We start from the raw sequence: 22520 nt of genomic DNA, 5'->3' as shown, positions 1-22520 counted from the left end.
TCTGGAGGTAATTTCCCACCTTGTTTATATCCATTGCAATAATTACATGTATGCTTATTTAACTCAGGTGAATTTTCCTCTTGGCTTTCTTTCATGTCCTTTTTCATCTGAAGTTTCTTTCAGCTTGCATCATTGTGTCAGTCCAGGACACTCACCTTTCTATTTCTACTACCCTCAACACTTGGAAATCTGTTATAAATTGCTAAAACTCTGCAGTAGGACAATGATGATGAATGCAACATTTGTCAAATTTGTAATCTCTCTTTTTGTTGTCCCTCTTTCCCTCAATGTGGCTAATGTTGGGCTAATTATTTTGGGTAAGGTGGGTTATGTACATGCAAAAACATGTGGTCACAGTTTATGGTTAGTTTCATATTTTTTGGGGAAAAGAGGCTTTGTATATTTCTTAATGCTCCCCATGAGAACAACACTTTTCCTGGTTAATGCACATAATGATCAAAAGGGGTGAAATCTTCATCAACAAGCCCACATATTGTATGATAAACCACATGTTGAGTACCTTCTAACACTCATTTTCACTGATTATCATATTTGACCTGTGGGGGAAAAAAAACTTACATCATAGTATAGTTACGTACTCACAAACTCTCCTGCCAGGCTCCTGGAAGTGGTCAAAAATGATTTTCTATGGCAGTTAGCATTTATACATCTGTTTGTTTTTGGAGCTCGTCACCTATGACAGTGGTATTTGGCAGCTTGACATATTCCAGCGTCTTTGAGATGTCGAAGACGCTTTGCGCTCGTTTTCACTCATCATGAATTTATTTCCTCCGTGGCAGAAAAACATGTTATACAAGCCTTCAGAAACTCCTGCAGGTTAAACTGGACTAACGAAACACTTTAATGGCTGACTGACTCTAACACACCATAAACAGACTTTAAGACACTTGCTAGCTTAGCAACATTAAGGCTACAAATAACCCATAATGCAACACTCTGTGTAGGAGTCGGTTTCACAGCGCTACTTTATCCTTTCAAAAAGAACATCTGATGTTGTGAACACATAATTGTCTAGCCGTTAGTGGAATGTGTATGCAAATTAACCTACAGACTGACACGTGTAACCGGTCAAAAATATTCTCAGCAGTTAACCGATTAACGGTTAATCGTTGACATCCCTCGTTTCTAGCAGACTGGGAGGTGTGTGTTCAGTTCGACACAGAATGGTTTCTGTCCATCAGCCTTCCGTTTCCAACTGCCTCTGTGCCGTAATGCCACCCTTCTGTCTGCACTGAGGCTGCAGTTTGGTCTGTTTCCTTGCTCTAGTTGGCTCTCTTCCCAGAATGTGTTGGAAAGGATGCAACCCTTGACCCTCTGTACAAAATGAACCAGTACTTCCTTGTCGCTGAACTCAGGCAAAATCATCAACTAGGTGCCTACAGTATTCATACCACTTAATTCCTATCCTGCTGAGGAGCTATTCATCTGTTTTTGTCTGGAAGAGCTGACAGATTTTTTTTGTAAACTGCTCACAGTTTCATGCCTTCAGCTAAAATCCCCCCAGTCCAGTCAGTCCAGAATATGACACAAGCATGTGCAAATATCCACATGCAGCACATAAAATCATGGCTTTGTTTAGTCTGTTAGTCTTTTAGCTGAAATATTCTTTTTCTCCCTCTGCTTAACTCACTACTTCATGTACAGTACATAATGTTTTCCCTTTGTGTAAAAACAAAGGTACATTTCAGGTCATCTCTTTGTTTGGTAAGGCATGCTACATCAAAAGACAGTGATGCTTTGAGATGTTCACAGATGTCTCGGTTTTTTTTTTCTGTGGCCTTTCCTCTATTGCAGGCCCTCCTTTCTGCACATCGCCTACTGGTTAGCCTATATTTACCCAGCCTCTTGACATGTTATGTTGCCACAGCAACCTGCCACAACCCCCCCCCCCCCAGCGCGCAGACCTTTTGGCTGTCACCTGTGTACTGTCCCACAATGCACTGCAATTTACCCCCAACAAGTACTACTAGCAGACTAAGAATTGTCAGCACAGAGGAATGCAGCCCTGCAGATCAGACTTGTAAACAGAATTAGTGGATCAACTTTTCCAAAAAGTATAAATATCATTTATCCGTGATTTAAATGGCAGATCTTTGGACCAACTGAATACTTTCTCATTTTTATATACAAATGGATCCTGCCCTGCAGTAACCTCTTGTTATGCTTGTAGAATACATTCCCATAACACCAGGCTGCAGAATAACAAACTGCATGTTGGGAGACCAAAACAAGTGTGTGATTGAAGGAAAGAGGGGGGATATCACAGCAAGGACTAGCTATAAAGACCAAAAAATAGACATAGCTATAGGGCTAAATGTAGTCAGTAATCCATGAACAGGGTTTCCCCACCCGCCTGTTGCAATCGAAGCAAGCGCACTTGAGACTTCAGACCAAAAAATGCCAAACATGCAGTATACTTTCTGTTTTTTTTCACTCTTGCAAGACTTTTGAACAAGTTCCAGTTGTGTCCTCTCCTTGCCTACACCCGCTGACAGATTACAAATATAGCCTTCTCTTTACTTACAGAAGCTATGAGTTTTGAATCTAGTGCAAAAAACATCCACACAGACTGTATTAACACCAAATTGCCTCTCTAAGATGTAGCTTCTCACTTCATAACCTGAAATCAGTTGTTGTACTATCAGACATGGATGGTTGGTGGTTTCCAATTAGGTGACCTCAGTGGTCATATTGTTAAGAGACCCATGAGGGAAAGAAAACAGAAGCATACAAAAGATTAAACATTATTCATGGAAGAGAGTATATAAAGGCTGTAATTTATTGGGAGCTCGCAGAAGAAAAATACTCAAAATGTACTGATGGTTGTCACTCGTAAGCAGTTTCATGTTATTGGCCTCAGTTGGTTTTCCTTGAGTGTAAGTTGGCAGGGGCTCGATGGCTGATTCAACATCTTTAAACTTAGCAAAGCTTGCCTGTCATCATTCTTGTTGATTTATGTAAAGTTGCATGACTTGCAGGTCACTTTGACTCCTACGACAGACTTGTAGCCTGCGTCTTCACCGTTTAAATGATTTTAATTCAGTCAAAAGCAGCTTACTATAGACTTAAATATGAGTTTCATTTGTGATGTTTGAAATTTCTATTTCAGACAATGCTCACTGAGGGTTGTTTTTTTTTTTTTGTATGGTAACAGTAGACATATTTGATATACAGTGCCACAGTGGGATTTAAACCACAGGAGGCAGCTGCGGTGCTATGCTGTATTCTGTGTCCGCAGGTCTTATCTAAATTAAACTCCCTATACCAACAATAGGCTAAGCTTTGTGTTTTGCTGCTGCTGTATATTCTCAGACTCCTTTCATCAGTTTCAGCTGTATCCTTGAACTGCTTTTCTCTGGAGGAGCTTAATGGTCGTATTTGTCGGTATGTGTTCAGCTGCACTCCTGCTGTAAACTCTAGTGGTGTTGATTTTAAAAGTAATGTATAAAGCAGCCCAACTAAACAACTAAAACATATTTTTATGTCAGTAAGACTTTTACATTTCAGAGAAATCATTCATAGTGGTGTTACCTTAATTTTACTATACAATGTTTGTCACAGTGCACGTCAAAGTTAATTACCTTTTTTAAAGGAGGCCCACAGGAACATTCACCACCAGAATATCAGTGAAATCTGCAGGTTTCTAACACAGTGGAAAGTGGCCATAGTGGTGATAAAGGTGACAACTCTGGGTTTGTTTGAAACCTTTTGTGTGTGGACATGAAGGGAGTCATTACACCAGCCACACATCCCACATTACACAAAGCAGGCAAGCCAAAAGCCCACCAGACCATGAGCAGGTTGTGATAAATCAGAACTGTACCTTTTTTTTTAGGAGGCAGCACTTGGCTAGAGAGGTTGAAAGGGAACAAAAATGCAACAGAAAAGAATGAAAAAAGTTCAAACGTTTGTACAGTGTTCAAAATGTGTACAGTGATGAATACAGTTTGTTCTGTTAAAAGACAAGCTTAAAGTGAAGAGTCGACTGCTACATTAGTTTTGGGGAAATCTTTTTGTGTAAAACTGAGCGTTACGTCAGCCCTGGGTGAATTCTTCTTGAATATGCAACTCACAATCAGGGACTTTATCATCACCTCAAAAACTAGTTTACCATTTTCTAGTTTTCCGGTTAAAAAAAAAAAAAAAAGGTATTTACGCACAATGATTTAGGAGGATGGCGGTTAGACATTCAGATCAAGTATGGAAATGTTTTGAACATATTGATGATAAGGTTGAGTGGAAACTATGCCTCAGGTGGTGAGAAGTAATTTGCAGTGAAGACGAGATGACATTTCTGGAAAACAATGACAAGCATGAATGAGAGAGCGCTCAAATGAGCAAATGTGCATCCTTACCTGAAAATATTTTTTGATAGAACAGGACTAGAAGTGAGTGGGTTTCAGGCTTCACAAAGGTGAGTTAAGTCACTTCAGCTAGTTTAATTCTGTTTAAAGGAGCGAGACCAATCACACACTTGTTTCATTATCACAAAGCCTGCAGCATTTTCAATAATTGTGCACTCAAAATTCTGCTATTCATCCCCCCCTTCATCAGATGTGAATGAAACTCTGTGTATGTTCAGCAGATAGCGCAGGATGTCTCCAGTGAGTTTAATCAGGATTGCTAAAAGGCATCTTGAGTTATGAGCAAACATGTGATAGGCCGCGTCCACTTGTACCGATCAATATGGCTCTTCAGATTTTGGTTTATACTTGCCCCCAGAGCAGACACACCAATTTTGGTGAAATTCTGTCCACCGGGTTTTCAGATGCATGTTTGTGGTATTTGTGGCACCCCCAATGGTTCAGGCTCAAAATGCGTTGGGAGACCTATTACCAATCACGGACTGAAGTTACGTACCAAGATTTATGATGATTGTACAAATGGTTAATGAGCTATGGCCAATATCCTCTAAGCCCCGCCCTTTGCGAAGATATTTTGGTAGATGGCGGCCATGTTTTTCAACCGATCTTGCTCATTTGTAATAGAAATGTGTATGTCAGTCCCCCAAGGCTGTTTACCAAATTTGGTGTTGATTGAGTAAAAATACAAAAAGTAGATGTCACATTACTGGTTTTCACATATGCAAATTGGCAAAAGATCCATCATGGCAGACTTTTTGTAGAGTTGGACTTTCGTGATTTTTCAAGTCAATCGGAGTTACGGTGTGAGGGGCGTGGCCTTTCCAAAATTGCATATTTGGGCCTTAATTACAGCACCAACATCTGGCTGATTAGGCTGATGTTTGTTGGGAAGCACACATGCACATCATTTCCAGTTATTGGGCCAAGTTTCATGGTTTTAGCTTATTCCAGCTGAAGGCAATTTGAGCTGCGGCAGAAGACAACGCATAATAATAACAATAATAAACAGGCACAAACACATATTACTATAGTATTCTTACAGTGGTGATTTTCATTTCATCCTCCAGTCCTGTTAGGAAATCACTGTAATATTCCTACAATGCTCCAAACTCTGTTTTTATTCTTATGTTCTGGTACATGTCGCACAAAAAAGTTCCTAATGTGTTACATACTAAATCAATTTCAACTGATAATTTTCTTTATTGTATCCCTTTTTGACAGTATTGCGTCTGTACTAAAGTTAAATATCTTCACCGTAATTATGATATAATAATATAATATAATAATTATTATATAAAGACTAGAAGAACTTGGTGGACCCTTCAAGGACAAGTTTCAACTTAGATTAGTGCGTCACAGAAGATTTATTCTGGTCACAGTCATACATGTTGTGTTAGCCATGGCCTTGTCCTAAGTTGAAGCGCAGGGTGGCCAAGCACATTTTCCTCCTCTTAGGCTACATTTTGACTGGCGCCATGTGCAAATGCAGTTTGTTAACCAGCTGATTGCAAAAAAGTCTCAACTGTGGATCTCTGTGTAAATGTGCGCACTCCTGCGTCACACACATTATTCATTCATCAGTACTGTTAAACACGCCTCAGTGTTTACTGGTCTCAATCCACAGAGCAGCACTGTGGCATCTGTGTTTTGGACTTGGCTTTGTATTTTGTTCTCGCTGTTGGCCCTGACTCCCCAGGGCTCTCTAGGTCTATTAATACCAACTCGCTCTAAAAATACAGAGGACTGTGTGACCCAGTGGGACTTAGGGCCCTATGATTTCCACGATGCGGAAAACATGGACGGAATCACAGAAATTTGATAATAAAAATGGAATCAACTGTAAATCGCGCAATAGCGTGGAATTTGCCAAAATGTGGATGCAATTTTTAAAAATCAAGGTTTTTTTCCTGCAGCGCCTAAGCATTTATTCATAGCGCCTAAGCTAAATGAACAGAAAATGGGCATCATATACTCCCATCTAAATGAACTGGGAATCTCTAATGTGTTCTGGTGTCATTTAAGGTCATGCTGCTGCAGCCCTTGCTGCTGCAGCCCATGCTGCTGCAGCCCATGCTGCTGCAGCTTCTGTCCTCTGATGTCTGTGTCTGTGTTTCACCGAGGACAGGGATCCGTGGTGAAACCCGGAGCGGACTTTTGAGTTGTCTTTTCTTTTATGATTGTGAAACTGGATTGAACTGAACTGATTTGGGGTTATGAGGAACACAAAACAGACTCTTTACCAAGTGGATTGAACTCCGAGACTGTGGGACGACATGCACACACTCACACACACATGAGAGTTGCTCTGCTTACTTGATTTAATACACGTATTGAAAGCTAAATTGAGTTGTGGTCTATTTGGTTTTGCAATGCTGGTTTTTGGTGACGTCTAATTCATTGCACTTGCTGTTTGCTTCAGTGTTTTGTATGGTTTGACGGAGCGATTTTCTTTCTGTTTCATAATTATTATTTGTTGGATGTGACTCTGGCATCCCTCTTCATTTAGAAGTGTCAAACCCGCTACCACACACACACACACACACAAAGTCATGTCGATCCTTTGATACAGCTAAGTCATCAAAAAATTGAGGAATTTGACACTAACAGCTAAATTTAGAGCAGAGCAGTATCCAAACTATAAGCCTAGCTTTACCGCTGTTATTTTGTGATTACTGTTTTTAATGGCACACAGTACAATCACTCACAAAAATGTGAAGGATTACTTTTTGGCCATAGTGCTTACATATCTGTTTCACTTCTTCATGCTAATGTCTGAGTGTACTGTGTATTGAAGCACTTAAAAAAATAGTGCAATGTTGTGTCGCATCATTACAAATTCATTGATTTATGTTCATTTCATTCGAATTTTGAATACTTTTGTATTGAATTGTTGAAATTTTTAATCATCCACCACATGATTAAGACACTTTTCTGGTGACAAAATGTGCTTAAATCGTAAAACACAGAATTCAGGAAAATTAAATGGGAAAACACAGAATTTTGGGAAAAAATATCATAGGGTTCCAGGGAATAAATGGGAGCTTTTTTACCATACTTGCATACAGGCACAACAGTTTTAAATTCTGACTTGTATTGTATTTGTATTATTGTCCTGGGATTTACACTGAAACCTGGAAACCACCCATGAGTGTTTCTTAGAATACAACATCCCTGGAGCATCAGCTTAGAAAAATAAATGGAACTCCTGTATTTTCCACACTCAAAGGCAAATACCTTTTAGCAAATTCATTTAAATCATCAAAACCTCCAGGCCTAACTGAGAACAGTAATGTTTGTTTCTATTCAGGTTGAAAGAATGTAGGTGTGTGTGTGTGTGTGTGTTGGACTGGTTTGTGTGTATATGCACTTGTCATTATGTTCTAAATAAATTGGCTTTATACGTAAAGACCATGTGCTATGGATTTCACTCATTGAATTATTTCCCTAATTTGCTGGGAACAGTGATTGGACACATCTTAACAAGGTCCAACAATTAAATTTGTTTTCCAAACAACTTGTGAAATGTCAAATGAGAAAAGGGAACGTAAAACATTTTATGCCGTAACACATTTGTTGATTAGGTAACAGCTCACCTTTGTGTAAACAAATGACTGATTTATGAAGGATTTGATATTACACATAACATATGAAGTTCACTGATATCTTCTTTTACAGCAGCAACATGCTTAATAATAATACAATGCGCTCAATAAGCTTCTCATATTGGACCTTTTTAAAATAAGGTAATAAGACAAAACAATGTACATCAGGGCATGAACATAATAATGCCAGCTCTTTCATATTTCTGTTTCTCTCTTGACTCTCATGGGCACACACGGGTTGGTTGGTTTGTTTGTGAGATAATTCAAACGTATGACAGAGAAATACCCAGTTAGGTAATTTCTTTGCTATTCTTTATAAAAGCTTTTGTAACTCAGACTACAGAGAGGAATGCTAGTAACGGACAACAACATGTTGATTCATGCATAATACAGATAAACCTTTATGGACCACACTGTCGAGCAGATTTTGCAAATAAGGCAAGAACGAGCTGCTGCTGCGAGTCAACAGAGAGCTGAAAAAGCTAACAGTGACTGGTGGTGGATGTGCCAATATTGCACAACTGTGCCAGACGAGATTTAGTGTATAGAGCTATGACTGTCACATGTACTTAATCTAAAGCTAACAGAGAGGGCTATGGATCATTATGTGTCACTCCATATCAAAGTATTGTATTGATTAATAATTGATAAGCAGTTATACCCATAACTGGGTACATTTTGGTAATTTGACAAATATTGTGCACATCATGATCTTTGCCTAATAAAGTGGTAAATGAGTGTAGTTTTTAGAGCCTTAGTACATTGAGATATTTGTCTTGACAATTCAAATAAGAGCCACTATTCCAGTCAATCAGTATCAGCTGTGTATTAGTGGAATGATTCTTAACCCTTAACCTCTTCCACTCCCAACCCCCTACCTTAGATCCATTTTAGAGGGGGGGGCAGTGGATCTTTAGGGGGAGATAGCAGGTCAACAGTATATGCCACATAGAAGTGGTTTACATCATCTGAAAGCTGGGAACCTGAAGATTAATTTGAGATGCAGCTCAGCACTGTGTGTCAAGTTTTTTTTAATGATAAGTCTGTAATGAACATTGTCTTTTGGTTAGGTGCCTATTCAAATTTTGAAAGTTTAGAGTGTATAAGGTCTTAGAACATTATGATGGACCAGTTATGTCTCATAAGTTGTCGCAACAATTTTTGCAGTGATACCATTTGTTACACAGATTTGGTGCAAAATGTAACTATTTTTGACCATTCGAGAATTCATAACAATGGTCAAAATATCACATTAAGACACCAAAACCTTTAGGAACACCATAGAAAAGTTCATGCTGTGATTTGGTAACAAAAACTCTTGACATTTGGAGATTTCAGTAAGAGTTGAAATTTTCGCCAATTGGATGGCAGGCACTTCTGTTCTCGGAATTGCTCAGAAACTCCCTATTGTCAATATACCTTGGAAAGTCATACATCCTTTGAACGCCCTAGGTCTCTCATTTGTGGTTTCAAAGTTTCATGAGGCTGTGATTATCCTAGAGATCACAATAGGTCATTTTATACAGTTAGGTCAAATGGTCTCACTACAATGAAATGGCTAGTGTGGGGACTAACATCATCACACATGAATACAATTGGGCTCATTGAATCCACAAGAGTCTCAGCTTTCCAGTCCTACCTAATTTATGCAATTGCAAGGGTGTTTAGTGACCCCAGTATGCAGAAATATTCAAGTTTTCCATTTTTAGAATAGGCAAAAATAACACGTTTATACTGCATGCAAAAAACTGCATGGTTTCTGCCAAAAACTACATGGGATTAGCACAAAGTGGGCATGTCTGTAAAAGAGAGACTTGTGGGTAGCCACAGAACCCATTGTGATTCAGATATCTTGAGGTGAGAATGGCCATGCCAGTTTTTCCCCCGCCAAAATTTAGCCTAACTTTTGAGCATTATTTAGCCTTCTTCCCAACAAGCTCGCATGACATTGGTACCAATGGATGCCTTCTAGTTTCATATGATACCAGTATCATCACTGTAGCTTTAAAACTGAGCCTGCTACAGCCTCTTAAAGACAGTAATGTAATGGAGAGTAATGGGGAGTGGAAGAGGTTAAATTACTTAATTAGTTTTCTTAAATTAGCAGCTTTATTTCATCCACTCCATTTGTTTTTGTGTCCTCAACACATGCTGCATTAGATGTTCTTTCAGCACCCCATGTTCACTCTCTGTTGCCAGCTTTCACTTCTTAATGTAATACGAAATAAATAGTGAAATATTGTCTTTGACGACCCTTAAATGTATTTTAGCGGACGGCAAATTGTTTTTCTGTTAATTCACACACATAACTGATTCATTTATGGGTGGAGATTACTAATTTGCAAAAAGCTTTGCTCCCTAAAAACCAGAGCAGCTCTTTTTTGTTCTGTTCATGTGCCAGATTTGAAGGGATCCAGATTTTATTTAGCAAAGTTATCCAGATAATTCAGTAATTCTGCTTTGTGACAGGCTCCTAATCTCTTCTTCGACTCAACATGACCAACGCCTCCAAGAAGTGCCTTGGGGCAGGTGTGGCCAGGTGCTGTAGTGCTACGATAAAGGGCCTCAGCATGTGCAGACCATCACCACAGTAGACTAAATAGGTCTTTTTCAGACATTAAGACATTTTGACATGTCACAGTGGGAAAAGCAGAGGTGCAAATAATAAAATTCATGTTGGCTGAATTCCATTTAACTGCTTTAGTCTCAGGGTCCTGGTATTCTGAATGCTCGCTCACAAACTATCATGGTTTAGAGTTTTTATGAGTTTTTAGTCAGTGATTGGTCCGCTGCTAGTCAGGGCCTTGACTAGTCAGTCTTTGTACATACCAGGTATGTCTGATTAGTCATAGGAGCCAGTGCCCTTTACATAACAAGCTAAACTGGTGTTTGTACATTTCCAAACTGCGTCAGCATGCACTTTTGCACAGTAAGACTTAGATCTTTTTATCAAATTTTATCCATCCATCCATCCATTATCTAATTATAACCACTTAATCCTTGCAGTGTTGTAGGCCGATCCCAGCTCACATGAAGCCAGAAATGAATATCTTCAAAGACTCGTGGTTATTTTACCCCTATTCCTCACTTATCTTACTATTTGTTAAAGGGTTAAATGGCTTAATGGACCTGATAAAGAAGTGCAATATGCATTTTCTTGCCACTGAGAAGTTATTAAACCATAACAAGAGAACTACAGGAAACCCTGTTTGATACGGGAGGCTGCAGCCTATAAGGCCACATGAAGAGCAGCAACCTTGTCAACATGAACACAGTTAGACTGAAAATGAATGTTGAACCTGCTTTGGCAGCAACTGTTTGACTGGATAAGGGGGAAGGAAATGGAGAACACCTCCCTTAAGGGACATTAACTTTGATTTTACAACCTTGATTTTATTGCAAACTAATTGCATAGCAGCCAGGTTGGCTTGATTTAATTCATCATTCAAATGTCAACATAATTAAGTACTAATCATTTCTCAAGCTCAGCAGTTGTTATGTTCATACGTTGAGGTCAGGATGTAGGGAAGGCAAATGACACCAATTAAGTTCAGTGTTGGTTCTCCAGGTGTGTCTGACTAGTCGAAGCCTTTTTATAAACAAGAGCTGTGGCAGAACATGGAAGTCACAAGTGTTCATTGATCCGTATCAAGTACAAATACATGTAGGTCATGCTCTTTACTGTGGTACACCTCAGTCATCACAAGTACAGCCAGGTGTTTTTAAGAAGTCGCAATGTAAAGATTATTACCTCTGTGTAATCAAGATGATTTTTTTTGATTAATGTGCCTCAAATTAATAACTTGCAGATTCAAATTACTCAAATTACTTAAAAAAAAAAACCTTAATGCCATGTCACAGGTCTAATCTGAAATACAGTGCTGTGCAAATATTTTAGGCACTAAAAGTAAAGTGAGGATGCTTATAAAAACAATACCATGAATAGTTTTTATTAATCAATAATATCATACAAAGTTCAGTAAACAGAAGAAACCTAGGCTTTATCTTTAAAACAGCACCGATTCTCCTTGGTACACCTGCATACAGTTTTACAAGGTACTTGGCCGGTTGGTTGTTCCTGCATCTTGGAGAAGTTGCCACAGTTCCTCTGTGGGTTTAGGTGTCTCAGTTGCTTCTGTCTCTTCATGTAATCCCTGACTGACTCCATGATGTTGATATCAGTCCTCTTTGGGAGCCATACCATCTGTTGCAGGACTGTTTGTTCTTCTTGTCAATCAAAATAGTTCTTTATGACTCTGGCTGTATATTTGGGGTCATTGTCATGCTGCAGAATAAGTTTGGGACCGATCAGACACCTCTCTGATGGTATTGCATTATGAATAAGAATCGAAATGTCTAAAGTGCCTAAATCCTTTGCACAGTACTGTAAATGGTATAAACAATCATGGTTCATGGGTCTTTATTGTATGCTCTTGCACTTTTCTCTAGATGTTGCAACACAAATCAGGTTTGGAGACTCTTCCAAACAGAATATTTTTGAAGGCCTGTAAACACTTCTATTCAAATAGAATATCTTGGCTTTAGTAGAGTAACCTGCTTTGTTGAGACTTGTGATCACATAACAGTTCAGTTAAACATTAATTTGCTTACCAAAAATTGCTTGTCACACCAGCACCTTGTTCAGCTATAATTGTTGAAGGTCAAGGAATAACAGTTAATACATATTACAATATTCATTAAGGGCAGATTGGTTTGAATGGTTGTGATACATTGGCACTTTACAGAATCTATAAACCATTCAAAACCGTTTCAAGTAAAACCTCTGAAAAGGGCTTTAGCTGTTCTGAAGTCACTGTAATGTTCTGTTACTTGTGGCTGGTTGCTCCAGACAGATCCCCTCCAGACACCTGATATGTCTGGTATGGTTTTTCCACAAAAAAGTTAAATTATCTTGTTAAAATCCTTAAAATTATACCTACTTATACTACATTTAAAAAAAATCCAAAATCTATGAGTATGCAAATGTTTTTCATTTCAAAAGTTTAACTGCTGGACACATGATGTCTCCTACTTCACTGAAAAGTCAATTCTCCGGGTATGTGAACTGGAGGCTTCAAGTTTCCACATAACACTTGTGAAAGTTGAATATTGGACCAGGATTGGCTCTCCAAACTATTTGTGATGTCACAAACAGGCAGGAACCTCTGGGTCTGAAAAATGAGGCCAATGCGGAAGTGACTTAAACCTGGATTCTAACGGCCAGCAGGGGGCCACTGGCTCTGAAAAGAAGTCCGATTGTATAGAAGTCTATGAGAAAATGACCCTACTTCTCACTTGATTTATATGACAGTAAAGTCTTCTTCAATACAGCATGATTTTCATTTTGTAAATTACAGTCCCATTTAGAGTAAAATAGATGATAAAGCAGGGTATGCTTTAGGGCATGGCTACCTTGTGATTGACAAGTCACTACCATGGCAATAACGTTGGTTACGCACTTAACATAACATAACCCCAGATTAGAAGGAATATAGGCGTAGCTGTCACTATTTGAGTGTGTTTTCAGTTCATGAAAGTTAATTCCAACATTTCGGTTGCCTAAAAAAAGTCTTGTTCAGTGTTTGGTTGTACTGAAAGACCCTCTAAGGAGTCTGCTGTTCAGTTTTTCTGATAAGTACATTTTGTTTTAAGCCTGTTTTTCGCCAAAATTAGCATTAGCAATATCACAGTTAACCATAGACTGTAAATACACCGTGATAACCAAGCTAGCAGCTAACACTAGCGTTAGGGTCAGCTTCCCACTTGTGTCCAAATATGGTCACTTCTGGCTCCGCAAAACCAAGATGGGGACAGTGAAAATGCCAACTCAAGGCTTCAGAACGGGAGTCCACAAACCAATGGGTGACATCACGGTGCCTACTTCCATTATTTTTTTACAGTCTATGGTCACAAATCATGCTTGTCGGTCCACACCCTAAAATTGGATTTTCAATGAGCACAGAGAAACTTTCCACTTTCAGCAGATGAAAGTGAAAGCAGCCTTCTAGTGTCAAACTCTGCACATACATTATTCTGCACAGAGAAGCTCAAACACTGAACTGTAGGAACAAGAAGAGAAAAGCATTTTTGAGTGGAGGGGGACTTTAAATATAGCCTCCATACATGCAGCAGGTAGTAGGGATAATGGTAGTACAAAGCCTGACTCCAGGTTTGCAAAATATTTAACCAAGACACAAAATTTACAAGACAATGACTTGTACGTGTTTTAAAGTTACAGCCCAAACTGGATACATATGACCTCTGTAGGCTTTTCACTTTGTTGATCATGTCACAGACATCCTTGATATCTACTAGATTCACTTTAGATAGGCCTATCCTGTCTTAATTGTCTGCTGGAAGGTCAGCGTCTCACCGTGTGATTAGTCTGCCTCCACTTTGTGTTGCACAAAGCAAGTGAGTCACACTTTGTCAACAGAAGCGACGTCTGACTGTCCCTGTTTTGAGTTAATGAGTGATGAAGGCCTCAGTCAGTGAACAAGGCACCTTTCTGTGCTGATTTGAGCCAGCATTAGTTAATGACTAATTGCAGCATTGTGTTTACCATTACCTGTCAAGGTGAGCGAGTTGTAGAGATGGTTCTGTTAGAGCGGGACAGCTGACCTGACTGACTACGCCGTGTGCAACAGCGAGATTGTGTCATCTGCCAAAAATGGAAAACAGTGGAAATGTTTACATGAGATCTGCATTATGTCAGCCAAATATCTAGGCTAGATGTTTTTGAACGGCCTGTGATGACTGTTTTGAGCAACTATTGTTCACCAGCAACAGGTGTGGAAGAGTCTAGTTGAGACCTGCAAACTGTTTTAATGCTCTGTGCACAAGCAGCCTTTGTCTGATAGTTGGTGTAAAAACATGCGTACAACCAGTTTATACGCTGCACAGACATTCTTCGACACACGGAGAAGTGCACCCCAGTTACAAAGGTTAAAATCAGAAGCTTGGGGGGGTTATGGACACAGGCAGGTGGCGGTGTCAAGAGGGCGTCAGCTTGCAGCTATGGACTTGAACCCAGAATAAAGCCTCATGTGTTGGGAAGTTTCCACTATTCTAAAATTTGAGCTTGAATCCTGCTCAGTTTCAAAGCTGTTTTTTATTCCCCAATTTTACCAGTAAAGCTAGAGGCAGAAAGCTGAGAGCTGAGGCATAAGCTTTGTCATCTGGACTCTCAGGTCACACTAAAATGGATTAAAGGCAAATGTTTGTAATGCTGATAAAACCTTGAGGTTTAGTGCTGTGTCTAAATAGGCCTTAACTAAAAATCTATCATGAGCCAGTAATGAGTTTTTGCCGATATGTGCCTCAACTCTAAGTGCGAAACCGAGAGAATGAGTCTGTGTGAGTGAGCGAGCAAGAGAGAGACAGGTATTGCTACAGACACTGTTGTGGAATGTGTGGTGGAGTTTTTGTGGTTTGCAAAGTGTTTGGTAGGGGGAGGGACCTAAAACGCTGCTGAGCTACTTCTGAGTTGCAGATCCCTCCCCCAGTTCAAACTCAGTCTTTGCTTTCTTTCCCTTAAAGGGACAGTTACCGCAGAGTGTCTCTGGCCTTGCTCCCTTATCAATCTTGTGGCTTCTTCTCTCTTTGCTCATGAGGTTGATGTTGACCCACAGGCTGTGAACACATACACTGACAGATAGCACTGACTGTAAAGGTTGCTATCTGCCTCCACTGATGATATTACTCTCTTGTTGTCCCTCAGGTCCATGTGTGGTCAGTGAAGCGTCCTGGAGAGCAACATGGCAGTATGTCAGTTGAGCGTCTGGGTGAGATGAGGTGAGTTAACAGGCCGAAAAGTTTGCTTTAAAGGCCTAACCCGGAACCAGGGTGTGTTTCCAATCATCCACTCAGTACAGGCTCAGTATAAGGTTTATTATCAGCTAAAATAGGTTTAATGAAGGTATGTATTTATAATCTCTGTCAAGAGTTAGTTTTCTTCTTCATTCCTAAGTCACTTTTTGTGCACGGGTCAGATTTGCATTGCTCCCAGATATGGCCTTATAGAGAAATTTTAATTAATTTGAATTTGCCTTAAAACACAACTTTTAGGGCCCAACACACACTTTCAGTCTGAAATGCTGATTATATCATAATTTTTCTTTTCTCCATCAGTGTTGCCTGTAAGCAGTGTGAGCTCCACTGACAGGCACAACTATTCTCCATACCAGACCTCAACCTCAATCACCAGCCAATCAAATGCACCCAGACAATAAACTGGCCAATCATGGCAAGCAGGTCACAGGTGACAGCCGATCTCAAATAGCCAGTGTAAACCAGCAGGCTCAGCAGCAGCAGGGAGCTGCTGGTCACCTGGGTCCAAAGAGCGTCAGTGCCGGGAGCCATGCAGTCAAAACCAACCAGATTTCCCCCGGCAACCCTGGGCTGAAGGCTGTCAGCCAATCAGTGAGCGGCGGTGGTGGTGGTGGTGGTGGCGGTGGCGGCGGCGGCGGAGGGATGCTGAAAACCAAATCCAAGCGGGAGCGGAGCGTCTCCATTGACTCTGGTGAATCAAGAAATGCCATTCCTCCAGCCCTGGAGACAGATGCCAAAGGAGGTAAGGCACACATGCACAGAAGAAACTGTCAGAGTCTCGGACTTATAGACTGCGTGTTTCTGTTCGAAGTATGCAGAAGTTCACTTCCTTTACCTTCCTATCAGCCTAATCTTTACCCGAAATACCAGATTACGTGCATTCACCTCCTCCACAGCAGGAAGTGAATGTAAGGACTGAGAGGACAGAAGAACTTGTTTTCTCTCTTGCTGAAATGCCCTGACCTTTCAGTGAAGCGTCAGAATTTCCCCCTGGCTTTTGATAGTTGTGCTATGCCCGCGCTGTAGTGACGTGTCTTAGATGAAAAAGCATCAGGGCTTTCTGTAGTGCTCCAAGAGAGAGACAGGTCATGAGGTTGTGTAAAAATTTAGTAAGCCTAGAGAGGTTGTTGTTGTTTGTAAAGCAGGAGACGCTGAGTGGGTAGAAAGATTTAAAGTTCCTTTTTGTGAACGTCCCAGTCAACACTTGTGTTTAATTTGCGTTTGTTTGCTGTTGTTCTCTTAGGCATGCGTGTGTTCACGTGAGTGTTATGACTGCAGATGACATTTACATGATTTTGTGAAACTCATCTGGGCTTCCTGTACATAACTTGAACCTCCTCTTTAAACACACACACACACACAAATACACACACACACACACACACACACACACACACACACACACCTTGATAGACTCAGAGGGAGGGGTGTGGTTCCAACATAGAGCTGCAGATTCTGAAAGAGGGAGAGAATGAAAGACAGGGTGGGTCTTTTGAAGGCAAATCTCTTCTTGCTCCATTTGACCACACACACACACACACACATACACACGTTCCTTTTCTCTCTCTAGTTCTGTGATTCCCTGTGATCTAATTTCTGCCTGTAGAAAAACAAAAGTGCATTGAAATGAAATGCAAGCCCTCCCTCTTTTTTTTCCTCAAATCACTTTGCTGCCAAACCTGGAGAGGGTCAGTGACAAATAGTCTGAACATAGTAGCAGACACGGCTCAATAGCTGAGTTTCTTGTTAAGATAAACTAGTTACTGTTGGCAACAAAAACATTTGCAGAGAACAAGACATCAGCTCTTTTCATACTGCCTCTCTGAAAGGTAGCAGTCCTCCCTCTGCTGTCCTTTCACTGTACTGTCATAGCATAACTCACTTCCTCCCTTACTGTACATTTAGTCTTTTAAAGGTGCAGTGTGTAGTGGCATCTAGTGGAACGGACTTGGCAGAAATGGAATATAATATTCATAAGTATGTTTTAATTAGTGTATAATCACTTGAAAATAAGAACTGTTGTGTTTTCGTTACCTTAGAATGAGCCCTTTATATGTAGCCTACATGGGGAGCTTCCATCGAGCCCGCCATGTTGCACCGCCATGTTTCTACAGTAGCTCAGAATAGGCAAACCAAACACTAGCTCTAGAGAGGACCTTTTGTGTTTTTCACAGCCATCGTAGGTTCTCTTACATGTTTGGAAGGGGAGAGGTGTGTGGGGGGGGTATTCAGTTTGTTGCAATTTGGAACCTCACCGCTAGATGCCACTAAATCCTACACACTGGTCCTTTAGGAGCTTGTCCGCCAAAGAGATAGTTCAAACATAAGTGCATGACCCCAGGTTTCACCTCACAGGCTTCCAATGTTTTCAAAAAAATATTTAAGTTGGCTAATAGAGACATGTTGGTCTGGTCAACATAATCCATAATGTTACATGACATGACTATGGTACATTTTGTGAACATCACTTTATGTGGCAGCTAATTACTGTTTTTAATGGACCATTTGATGATTGATTTAATGTGGTTTTGGCATTTAACATCATGTTCTGATTTAAAATGACTGATTACATTCGTCAAGGCAGCTGGAGGCTGGAATTCAATAACTTGTAAGGCAAACTGCATTAGACAGAGAAGTACAGTAGCCTCTAGCTCTGGAAAATACAGTGGTGGGTTAAGACCATTAGCAGTGAACATTAAAAACAAAGACATTGGTAATACCTTTTAAAGGGAGAGTACTATGACTGTTTTTATCTAGATGTTGATGTGTGTTTTATCTTCCAGAGGGTGTTATGCGCAGTAAGCGGCGCTGTGTTCTGGAGAAGAAACAGCCATATAGTGGAGATGAATGGTGCTCTGGACCTGACACAGAGGAAGATGAAGACAAGCCACACACTGCAACCCACCGTGAGTCTGTCTGCTTCTACAGAGGGTGAATGTAGCACAGTCCTCAATAACAAATGGTGTCACTGTGACCACAAGTGTGAAGGCCACATAAATAATAACATGTAGGAATCCCCTTCCACTTCTCAATTTTATTTTCTTTGAGAACAGGTCAAAGCCATAAATTATCCATAGGTTCAGATCCTGCACACACTGAAAGGAAGAAGATGAGAGCTTGGAATGCCATGCTATACCTTCCCACTGATTTGACTTTACATGTGGTTTAGCTCCATCTAGTGTTTAGATGTTGTATATAAAAAGATGTACTAGGATTGCAATTAAACACCAATATATCATTTTAGACTGATTAAACCAGTGTGCTGATGATTTTTCTCAGGGGAGCGAGGGCTGGCAGGTCCTATCCAGGGGCTTCCTGATCGTCTGTCTGCAGGATCCATGTCTGAACCTGGGGGTCCTGTAATGAGTTGTGGAGTGGGACCAGGGCTAAAGGCAGAGCCACCTCAGTCTTCACAGCAAGTGGTGTATGTTTTCACAACCAACCTAGCCAACAGGTACAAACTATTTGCAGATCTGAAATGCGTTTTTTTTTTTTTAGCAATAATTCAATAATGTTTCACCTGCCAGTATTTATTTGCACTAACTGGAAGTAGAGATGTCCACATGTTCTTAATCTTATCAACAAATAGATTTTGATATGGTTTTTTAGATTTCAAAACTGAATTATATGACTGCAGTGTTCATCTAATTTGTAATATTGATGTATTATTTTGACAGTGCTGCAGAGGCAGTAATGAAAGGACAGACCGATTCCATTCTTCTGTTTCACCAGCAAAATGTTCCATGCACCAAGTTGGAGCAGGTCAGACATCTACAGCTCAGTAGCAAATTAAACAAAATATCAACTTTGTGTCAAACCTATACTATGGTGAAGTAAAGGTTTATAATAAAGACCACAGGTGCAAACTATGTGGTATGGGTAATTTGTTTAGCTATTTTGGTCTCAGATACCTCTTTGTTCCTGTTTCCATCAGCAGTGGTTAGGACCGGTGTGAATATTTGCACCAAAAAAGTGAAGTGCACTATGTGTTGGTTTGGAAAATGATTTTAAATAGTAAGATTATTTTAGTAATTATATAACAAACGATTACATTACAATAAAAGTGATAATGATGATAATTCATGATAATAATATAACTTTAGTAACAGTGTAAAGTAGTAACAGCATTTTTTTCATAGCCTGAACCTATTTCTTTTTCTCCTTTTGTCTGCCACAGGGCCACCCATCAGGGAAGCTTCCTAATCTATCTGAGAAGGTGAACTCCAGCAGCTCTCCACACACAGGCACCCCTAAATCCCAAAGTGGAACTCCACAGCCAGCCTCTGCAGGAGTTGGAGGCCCATTGCATCCTGCAGGGACACCATCATCAGCCGGACACTCTGATAATGAATCTTCTCAGATTAGACCTGGCGGAGCTTCCAGCAATAATAGCATTGTGGCCCATAGATCAGAGGGAGGGAGCACGGCCACACCTACAGGCCCAGTCCAAGGAACTGGAGATGGGGAGGGTGGAGGGGGTATGCCCCTTCCTGTTGCTACTGCTTCTCCCTCGGGGAGTCCCTCCATCCTATCTGCACATCTACAGAGTGATACAGGCCAGAGGAGCGGCCCAGGGAACACAGATGGTCTTTCCAAAGAGCAGCTGGAACACAGAGAGCGTTCTTTGCAGACGCTAAGAGACATAGAGAGGCTGCTTCTACGCAGTGGGGCAAGTGGAGGCCTTGCAGACACAGGAGGCTCCAATAACAATCCTCCTAATAATGCCTCCAACCTAAATAATAACAACAATACTGATAGGAGTGCTATTCTTGAGGATAGTGAGAATGGCACTAATAACCCTGGAAATTGCAGTAGTGGTAATATGGTACCGTCAGCCTTGGCTCCGATGGGAGGAATGAAGAAATATGAAGAACCCCTCCAGTCTATAATTTCTCAAACACAGTCTCTTGGTGGACCTGGCCTTGACAGCCCTCAAATGGACTCTCACCATAACCTACCACAACACCAACATCACCAGCTGTCTTCACCTGGGATTGACATGGGTCCCTTACTTGGACCAGAAGGGCTGACCCCAGAGCAAATAGCGTGGAGGAAACTTCAAGAAGAGTACTACCAAGAGAAGAGACGACAACAGGAAATGCAACCCACCACACATCCTCAGCACTTTAGAATGATGACCGAGATGGGCATGCACGGGGGTCCCATGATGATGAGAGGACCCCCTCCTCCCTACCACAGCAAGTCTGGAGAACAACAGTGGGGCCCTGGCAATATGATGGGAGGAGGAATGGGTGGAAATGCACGAATGATGGACATGCACCAAGAGGGACCTCGTGGTCCAAGGTTCCTAGGACAGATGCAGAGAGGGCCACCGGGGGGAGGGGGGTTTCCTGGTAGTCCAGGGGGAGTTTTATCAATGGAGGGTCTAGGACCTCAAAGGGCCACCAGGCCAGGGATGATTTGGCTCGATGATATGCCCAACAACATGGGTGGTGGAGGTCCCTTTCATGGGTGCTACCCAGGTGGACCTCCTCAGCACTTGCAGGGTGACCCAGAACATTTGTTGACGCGTGAGGAAATGTTTCGCATCATGGAGAAACGGCAGATGCAGGGGCTTCCTAGGTTTGAACTTGATCGAATAGCTAAACAGCAGCAACAGGGAAACCTGGGCTCAAGAATTACGGAGAATCCTGGGGGCCCAGACTTCCCCAATTTGGGAATGGGCCGGGGTCCACCCTCCACTCGAGGTGATTCTATGGACTTTCCTGGCTCACGGGACATTATGGGCTCTCCTGGAGGGGGTCCTCAGATGAGAGACTTGGTGGATTCTCCTCTAGGGAGCAACCTTACTATGAACATGAACCCACAGATGAGTGTTCAGCAACAACAGCACATGATTCTATCTCAGAAGCTCCGAGGAGGTCCTGCAGGAGGGGGGCCTTTAGGTGAGATGTTTAGCCCAGGAGAGATTTCACGAATCAGAGCTTCACAGAATGGAAGAGGAAATAAGGGAATGATCCCAGGACCGGATGGTCACTTTCAGTTTCCCAATCAAGGTCCTTTCCCTGGAGGACAGGTGGAAGGACCCTATCTTCAACAACCTGGCCCTGAGATGTTTGGGCCTGACCAGCAGAGTTCTAATCAGATGGGAGGTACATCACGACTTAGTCATATGCCGATCACTGGAGGCCTCAGGGGAGCAGATCTTGGTCCTAGGCACCCCTCTGACCTGTCAATCAATGTCCACCCACTGACCTCTCCTGCAGTGCCTCTTCCTCGTCAGCTTAAATCTCCATCACTCAACCAAGAGCCTTCACCTCTTCTACCTTCTCCCTCTGCTCCAGGACTCAAGTCACCCTCTCAGATCTCCTCCGCAGGGCATCATCCACCTCTTCCCCCTGCATCTGGTGCTGGTACTCCTTCCTCTTCTTCCATGAAGTCTCCCCAGATAATGGGGTCTTCCAACCTTGGGTTGCACTCTCCGTCTGCCTCTCCTGGACGACTCAAGTCCCCAGCCATGGCTGTGGGCTCTCCAGTGTTCCAGGGCTCTCCAGCTCTTCCAAGTCCAGGTGGTCCAACCAGTGGGAGGGTAGTGGGCAATGGAGGAAGTAATTCCACTGAGACAGGTATGATCACAATCCAATATGTTCGGAACACACTGCTGGGATCTCTAATGTCTGATCATCATTAATGCTGTTGCTCATATTTCTGTGACATTAACTATTTTTTTTATGTTCTTTGC

General features: G+C 41.4%; 1 protein-coding gene across 1 annotated transcript in view; it reads left to right on the top strand.

Annotated features, from left to right (window-relative positions):
- bcl9l (bcl9 like) overlaps positions 1-22520 on the top strand; it is a 30522-nt gene that overhangs the window by 5013 nt on the left and 2989 nt on the right. The window contains exons 2-7 of the mRNA XM_067595294.1: positions 15708-15781; positions 16118-16559; positions 18601-18723; positions 19097-19271; positions 19495-19579; positions 19995-22404. Of these exons, the coding sequence (XP_067451395.1) occupies positions 16202-16559; positions 18601-18723; positions 19097-19271; positions 19495-19579; positions 19995-22404 (3151 nt within the window). The 5' untranslated portion in view covers positions 15708-15781; positions 16118-16201. The remainder of the gene's footprint in view (positions 1-15707; positions 15782-16117; positions 16560-18600; positions 18724-19096; positions 19272-19494; positions 19580-19994; positions 22405-22520) is intronic.

The sequence above is a fragment of the Thunnus thynnus genome, chromosome 7, assembly GCF_963924715.1.
Source record: "Thunnus thynnus chromosome 7, fThuThy2.1, whole genome shotgun sequence".
NCBI lineage: Eukaryota > Metazoa > Chordata > Actinopteri > Scombriformes > Scombridae > Thunnus > Thunnus thynnus.
The sequence above is the reverse complement of the archived record's forward strand: the minus strand, read 5'-3'. Positions and strand labels throughout refer to the sequence as shown.